The following is an 8,748-nucleotide window of genomic DNA, read 5'->3' on the forward strand; positions in this document are numbered from 1 at the left end:
AGAAAAAAACAAAAAGAAATAAAGAAGGAAGAAAAAAAATAATTTAAAAATAAACAAACAAAACCAAAACTGGGGTGGGGTAAGGCAGGGCACCCAGGCTCTGTCAGGGCACACAGATCAGGATGGAATTCCTGCCAGTCCATAAGGAGGGTGGAGGTGGGGGATGACCACACCTTCATTCACCAAGAAGGTGTTGGGTATAAGAGGAACAAGGGGGATATCACCACTTTCTAGTCATCAGCTTCCAGTGCAGTTGCCTGTGATGTCCTCAGCAAATGGAGCCTATTCTTAGGTTGCTGTCTGGTCAGAACACCATTTATAAATTGTTTTGGTTACCTAGTGCTGCTCTGACAAAAATATACCACAAATGGGATGGCCTTAACAAACAGGAGTTTATTCTCTAACAGTTTAGAGGCCTTAAGTTGAGTTCAAAGTGCCAGGCTCTAGGGGCTGGCTAAAAGCCCCTCAACCCTGGGCTTCAGCTCTGCGTCATGCTCTCAGCCCACTGAAGCTAGAGGCTTTTCTTTACACAGACAGTTCCTGGCTTCTGAGATTGACAAGCCTAAGGTTGAGAAGTAAAAAGCCACGGTCCCGATGTTACCAAATCACACGGCAGGCCATTAATTCAAGTCCATTGCAAGTCCCAAGGTCAGCAGAGCATGGCAGTCTGCTGAACAATAACATGGATACACACAGGGTTCAAGTGTGCCATAAGCTAGAGACCATTCCCAAAGCTGTTTCTTACATATGGGAAGCAGACCACATACCCAAAGCAGCTACTCAGCTGCTCCAACAGATTCCACCAAGGAGTTAATTACTAATCTCACCATGGGGAATAACTACATTCAGTTGCCCAGCCACCCAACCAGGCTCAGCCAAGTTGATACACAAACTTAACCACCACACAAATATTCAAAATGGCCATGCTGCTTGCAAATATTCAAATTGGCTGTGTCACCAGGACAGGCGATAGTCCACAACTCCATTTGTTTCCTTATTCACAGTTTTCATTCATGTTCTTCTATTAGTTGGTATTTAATCCACTTTATCTTTCCCTTCAAAGCTCAGTGTTTCAAGATTATTTTCTGTATCTGTTTCAACTGGTTTCTCGTTTCTTTATTGAAGAAGTTCTGTGTAGCTTATCTGGCTATTCTGCTGTCTTGCCAGAAGTCCTCCTTCAGGATAGATCTTGAAACATTCTTCATGATGATGAATGCGATGCCATTCCTCTTCAATTTGTTATTCCCAACATAGTAGACCATATGACTGTTTATTCAAAATAGTAAACAACAGTCCATTTCAGCTCGCTAATGCCTAGGATATCTATCTTTATGTGTTCCATTTCATTTTTGACAACTTCCAATTTTCCTAGTTTCATACTTTGTACATTCCATGTTCTGATTATTAATGGATGTATGCAGCTGTTTCTTCCCATTTCGAGTCCTGCCCCATTAGCAAATGAAGGTCCTGAAAGCTTTACTTCATCCACATCATTAAGGTTGACTCTACTTTGAGGAGGCAGCTCTATCCCAGTCATATTTTGAGTGCCTTCCAGCCTTAGGGGCTCATCTTCTGGCACTACATCAGACAATGTTTCATGGCTCTTCATAAAGTTTTCCAGTAATATATTAGACAGCATTTCACCACTATTCATAAGGTTTTCAGTGGCCAATTTTTTCAGAAGTGAGAAATATACACGTGGACATTGCCAATGGAGTACACAGAAATCAGATTGACTTCTTCCCAGTCTGTCTTAGTCTGGAAGCTCCACTGAAACCTGTCTACCATGAGTGACCCTGCTGGTATCTGAAATACCAACAACAACATGGAGGTCACCACAGTAAGACAAACTGACTGGTGGATACATACATAGACCCTCAGGGAAACTACTGGTGGTGACTTGAGTCACACCCTTTAATACAGCAAGACTCAAGATACATCCCACCCTAATCTTGCCTCATTGACATAACAATTCATTCCAAAATGGACCCATAACCACAGGCACAGAGGCTAGGATTTATAGTACATCACAGAATGGAGGACTATGGCTAGAAGGGCCATATTAAGTAGGTCAATGCACTGCATAGGAGAATACTAAGAACAACTGTACACCAATAAGTTAGATATTCTAGGTGAAATAGACAAATTCCTAGAAATACATAAATTATCACAATTCAAAAAGAAATAGAAAAATCTCAATAGATCCACTACAATCAATAATCAAAAATCTCCCAACAAAGAAATATCCAGGACCAGATGGATTCACTGGGGAAGTCTATCAAACATTTAAAGAATTAATACCAATCCTCCTTAAATTTTCCAAACTACAGAAGAGGAAGGAACATTTCTTGTGAGGCATACATGTTTCATTGGACACAATCTATGAGGCCAGCATTAGCCTCATACCAAAGCTAGACAAGGACATTATAAGAAAACTACAAACCAATATCCCTTATGAATATGGACACTTTGTAAAATGACAATCCCTATAGAGGATTTCAATAATTTCTGAAAGGGAGGGAGAAATTAAGAACTCTAGAGTAGAAGGTTTTGTTTTACCTGTTTTTTATTCTGCTATGGTTTGATAAAAAATCTTTAATTTTCTAATAAGATAACAAATGGAAGACTGACATTTCTCAAAACATACACACACTTATATTATTCTATTAAATGAAAGATTTCATAAGTAAGCCTAATAGCATTTACCTTTTCTTCCAAAAACCTGCTTTCTAATCTTCTAAGAGTTTCCTGATACTTCCGTTCTGTGTCCCTTAGATTCTCTTTTAGCTGAAATTAAAACAACAAAGATGGTCAATAGGAAATGGGATCGAGTGGGGTATATTCCTATAATATTATCAATAAAGAAACATTTCCTGTCATACATTACCTCTTAGTTCTGAACATGAAGAAAAAACTCTGTCCCTATCTCTAAGTACCAGTTTTCCACAATCTTCTATAAATGTATAAGATCAGTATTAACTTGAGTTTTTCAAAGCTTTTCACAAATAAAAATTTTCAGAACATTCAAACAAGTGTTTTCATGTTTTCCAAATATCTTTATATCAAATATGTAGAATCAAAAAATTTTAGAATTGAAAGGAACTTTGGGAGTCAAGACTATATAATCACCCATTCACTCATTCACTCACTGCCGTCGAATCGGATCCAACTCATAGTGACCCCTCCTTGGGTTTTCGAGGCTGTATCACTATAGAAGTAGACTGCCCCACCTTCCTTCCGAGATATAATCACCCACATAGTATTAAAAACAAAAACACAAACCATTGCTGTTGACTTGATTCCAACTCAGTGACCCTATAGGACAGAGTAGACTGTCCTATAAGGTTTCTAAGGCTGTAAATCTTTATGGAAGCAGACTGCCATATCTATCTCCCATAGAGTGACTAGTAGTTCAAAAACTACTGACCTTTTGGTTAGTAACTGAGAACTTTAACATGTGCCACCAGGGCTTCTCCACTGAATACAGGAATCCCTATATTACCCCTATTGTTACTTGTTATTAGAAATAGTACTAATTCAAATTTCATTATATCACTTGGATGTCCTTTCATGGTTCTCAATTTTAGAAAATTCTTCCTAACCTGAATCTAAAAATTATCTCCCTAAGACTCCCATGGGAGCTCTGGTGGCATACTGCCTAAGGCATTTGACTGCTAACCAGAAGGCTGTTGGTTCAAACCCACTAGCCACTTCTCAGAAGGAAGATTGGGCAATCTCTTTTCATAGTGATACTGCCTGGGAAACCCAAGGAGAAGTCGTATGAGTCAGATCCAACTCAACGGTAGTGAGTTTTAGTTTAGGACTCCCACGGAGGGATCTTACTTCTGCCCTCCAAAACCATACAGAATAAAAGATATAAAAGTCTTCCAAGCCAGAAAAAAAAAAATTGAATTAATTTAAAGCTATTGTTTAAAATTTTATATTTACTGGCAAGAATGAATTAGATTAAAATAGGCAAGATCAATCAAATATTCATGCCATGAAAGGGCCGTAGAAAAGGGCTTTCACATCAGACAGACCAAGTTCAAGTGTTGGCCCTTCCTTACCAGCTGTTTGACTCTGGACAAGAAAGTCACTTAATTTCTCTTAAGTCTCAGGTTTCTGTGTATTAAAAGGGGATACTAATATTACCTATCTCAAAGGGTCTATTGTTTTTCGATGCTGTTGTGTTGGTTCTGACTCACAGCCACCCAGTGTACAACAAAAGGAAACACTGCTTTGTCCTGGGCCATCCGCACAAGCAGGATATCCTTCTCCAGAGATTTATACCTCAGATTTGTTGTTGTTGTTATTTGCCATCAAGTCGGCCCTGACTCATAGCGACCCCTCCTTGGGTTTCCGAGGCAGTATCACTACGGAAGTAGGATTGCCCAACCTTCCTTCCGAGAAGTGGCTGGTGGGTTTGAACCACCAGCCTTCTGGTTAGCAGTCAAGTGCCTTAGGCACTATGCTCAGATTTACATCTCTCTAATGGCTTCTGAAAACATTACAAAATTATGGAGACAAAATCTGGCCATTCTCGCTTCTAAGGACTATTCTAGCTGTTCATTCTAACACTCTGCAGTATATTCAATATTCTTCACTAACACCACAATTCAAATGCAGCAATTATTCTGTGGTCTTCCTTATTCACTCACTGTCCAGCTCTCATATACGTATGAAGCTACTGAGAATGCCATAGTTTGGGTCAGGTGCACTTTAGTCTTCAAAGTGACATCTTCGCTTCTTAACACATTAAAAAGGTATTTTGAGGCAGATTTCCCCAGTGCAATATGTCATCTGATTTCTTGACTGCTGTTTCCACAGTGTTGACTGTGTGTCCAAGTTAAAATGAAATTCTTGACAACTTCAATCTTTTCTCCATTTATCATGATTTGGTAAATCCTCTAGTTGTGAGGATTTTTGTTTTCTTTACACTGAGGAGTAATCCATACTGTGGGATGTAGTCTGTGATCTTCATCAGTAAGTGCTTCAAGTCTTCTTCACTTTCAGCAAGCAAAGTTGTATCATCTGTATATTGTAGGTTGTTCATGAGTCTTCCTCCAATACTGATGTTGTGTTCTTCTTCATATAGTCCAGCTTCCTGGATTACCTGCTCAGCATACAGATTAAGTATGGTAAAAGGATACAATCCTTACACACACCTTTCCTGATTTTAAACCACACCATATTCCTTTGTTCTATTTGAATGACTATGTACAGGTTCCTCACAAGCACAATTAAGTTTTCTGGAATTCCTATTCTTCAGAATGTTACCCATAATCTGTTATGATCCACACAGTCAGATGCTTTTGCATATACACACAGGTAAGCATCTGTCTGGTATTCTTTGCTTTCAGCCAAGGTCCACTGACATCACCAACAATATCCATTGTTCCACAACCTCTTCTGAATCTGGCTTACATTTCTGGCAGTACCCATTAATATACTGCTACAACTATTTTTAAATTATCTTCAGTAAAATTTTACTTGGGTGTGATATTAATGATATTGTTTGATAATTTCCACATTCTGTTGGATCACTTTTCTTTGGAATGGCCAAAATATGGATCTTTTCCAGTTGGTTGGCCAGGTAGCTGTCTTCCAAATTTATTGGCATAACAAGTGAGCACCTCTATTTTGTTGAACCATCTCAAGGGATATTCTGTCAATTCTTGGAGCCTTGTTTCTGTTTTTGTTTTTTGCCCACTCTTTCAGTGCAGCTTGGAATTCTTTCTTCGATGCCATCGGTTCTTGATCATATGCTACCTCCTGAAATGGTTGAATGTTGACTAATACTTTCTGGTACAGTGACTCTGTATATTCCTTCTTCTTCTTTTATTTAATGCTTCTTGCATTGTTCAATATTTTGCCCATAGAACTCTTCATTATTGCATCTCGTGGCTTCATTTTTTTTTTTTTTCTTCTGTTCTTTTAGCTTGAGAAATGCTGAGCATTTTCTTCCCTTTTGATTTTCTAACTCCATGTTTTTGGAGTTAGAAAATACTAATTTCTTTTAATACTTTACTTTGTCTTCTCAAGCTACACTTTGAAATCTTCCATTCAGCTTACTACTTTATCATTTCTTCTATTTGCTTTAGCTACTCCCCATTCAAGAGTAAGTTTCAGAGTCTGTTCTGACACCCATTTTGGTCTTTTCTTTCTTTCCTGTCTTTTAAATCTTTTGTATTCTTCATGTATGATGTCCTTTGTGTGTGTGTGTGTGTGCGTGTGTGTATGCACGTGCTTTGGGTGCTAATTAACACAGCAGAATTTGTTTTACATTCAACAGTTCATGTATATTTGGTTTTACTCCCCAATTACCATCCCCAAACCTAAACCACTTTTCTCTTCTCCCTTCCCAGTGATACTCATATCCCTGTGCCCTTCTTAGTTATGCACTCCTGTCTGTCCAAGTTTTCCTCCACGTGAATGCTGCCCCTCTGGTGCCCCATGGCCAATTGCTCCAAGGGATATATCTCTGAATAGTGGGTGCATCACCCTGAGTTGGGTGTTCTGAATGTTAAATCTTATTACTGTTGGGCTGAGAGCTGCTTTTGGGAGTGAGTTTTATCCCAGGCCCAAGTGTATCCCAGGGCCATAGTCTTGGGGGTCCCACCAGACTCCATCTGACCAGTAATTCTGGTTGTTATTGTGTTTTTGAATTTTGTTCCACATTTTTCCTCCCATTCTATCCAGGATCTCCAGTTTTGATCCCTTCCCGCATGATTGGTATTGGTAGCCGGGCATCATCTAGTCCTTCTGGTCTCAAGGTTCATTATATCCTAGGGCTGATTGTTTCCAAATGCCATTGGTTTTCTTCATTCTTCTTTGCTTTAGATGAAAAGAGAGTATTAGCTGCATCTTAGATGGCCACTAGAAAGCTTTTAAAACCTCAGTTGCTACTCACCAAAGTAGGTTGTGGAATAAGATTTTTATATATTATGTTGTGCCAATTGAGTCTTGTGTCCCCCAGTACTATGGTCCTGAGTCAGCAGATCCAGTGGTTCTCTCTCTCAAGGTGTCTGGCTGTCTCTGAGGGATTACTCCAAGTCTGTCTTCTGTTGCTTCTGTAATGATTGTGGTTATTTTGTAACACTAGTATCTGTGCAAGATTATTCCTCAGCTGGATCTATCATTGGTCTAGAGTATATTCCTGTTCACTGACCCCCATCTGTTCTTCTCAGTTGTCTATGCATTTATCTGTAGGCTGGTGTTCGGTGTTAGTAATGCAGTATTGTGGATATACTGGTATTAGCCTCTGTCGTCTGTATCTTATGTGCACAATTCAGTGTGCTCCCTTTCCCCAATGTTATCATGCTGGTCACAGATACTTTCCATACCATCCCTCCTCTTAACCAACTCAATGTGTGGCCCCAACTAGTCCAAAATTTCCTCCTCCCCTTCCCTTCCATCACCAATAACCTACAAAGTAAGTTCCCTTCCCTAAGCAAACCCTTCCTTGATCTTTTATAGTAATGGGCTCATACAATATTTGTCCTTCTGCAACTGACTTATTTCACTTAGCATAATGTCCTCCAGATTCATCCATATTGTGAGATGATTCATGTTATTTTTCATTGTTCTTTAATGTAGCATAGTATTCCATTGTGTGAATGTACCATAATTTGGTTATCCATTCATCTGTTGATGGGCATTTAGGTTGTTTCCATCTCTTTGCTATAGTAAATTGTGCTGCAATGAACATGGGTGTGCATATGTTTATTTGTGTCCTGTCTCTCACTTCTTTAGGATATATTCCTAGTAATGAAATTGCTGGTTCAAATGATATTTCTATTTTCAGTTTTTTAAGGAAATGCCATACCATTTTCCATAATGGTTGTACTATTTTACAGTTCCACCAGCAGTAGTATGAGAGTTTCAATCTCTCCACAACCTCACCAGCATTTGTTATCTTCTGTCCTGTTGAACTTTGCTGTTATTGCTGGGGTGAAATGATATCTCATCATTGTTTTGATTTACATCTCTCTAATGGCTAATGATTGTGAGCAATTCCTCATGTGTTTGTTGGCTGTCAGCATATCATCTTTAGTAAAGTGTCTGTTCATGTCCTTTCCCCATTTTTGAATTGGATTGTTTGTCTTTTTGGTATTGAGGTGTTGAAGTTTTTTATGAATTTTGGAGAAAAGTCCTTTGTCAGATAGGTCACAGGCAAATATTTTCTCCCAATCTGTAGGTTCTCTTTTTACCCTTTTGGAGAAGTCTTTTGATACACATAAGAATTTAATTTTTGAAAGGTCTTAGTCATCTAGCTTCTCTTTCACCTTCTGTGCATTGTGGATTATGCTTGATAGTCTATTTATGCTGTAAATTGGGGCCCCCAGATTTGCCCTATTTTATCTTTGATGAGATTTATAGTTTTAGGTTTTACATTTAAGTCTTTGATCCAACTTGAGTTTGTTTTGTGTATGGGTGAGGTATGGGTCTTGTTTCATTTTTCTGAAGGTGGGTATCCAATTTTGCCAGCACCATTTGTTAAAGAGGCTATCTCTTCCCCATTTAATGGATTTTGGTCCTTTGTCAAAAATCAGCTGTCCATAGATTGATGGATCTATTTCTAGGATTTTTATTCTGTTCCATTGGTCTATCTGTCTATCATTGTATCAATATCACACTGTTTTAACTACTGTGGCTGTAAAGTAGATTTTGAGATCCAGGAGCGTGAGACTACCCACTTTGTTATTCTTCAGTAGTGCTTTGCTTATCTGAGGTCTCTTTCCTTTCCAT

At 38.7% G+C, this 8,748-nt stretch overlaps 1 protein-coding gene across 1 annotated transcript in view; it reads right to left on the reverse strand.

Moving 5' to 3' along the window:
• The window catches only part of BBOF1 (basal body orientation factor 1), a 96,866-nt gene that overhangs the window by 38,287 nt on the left and 49,831 nt on the right, over positions 1-8,748 (reverse strand). Inside the window, exon 5 of the mRNA XM_007941422.1 lies at positions 2,707-2,787. Coding sequence (XP_007939613.1) covers positions 2,707-2,787 — 81 coding nt within the window. The remainder of the gene's footprint in view (positions 1-2,706; positions 2,788-8,748) is intronic.

The sequence above is a fragment of the Orycteropus afer genome, unplaced genomic scaffold (genome assembly GCF_000298275.1).
Source record: "Orycteropus afer afer isolate SDZICR_OR568_19922 unplaced genomic scaffold, OryAfe1.0 scaffold00079, whole genome shotgun sequence".
Lineage (NCBI taxonomy): Eukaryota > Metazoa > Chordata > Mammalia > Tubulidentata > Orycteropodidae > Orycteropus > Orycteropus afer.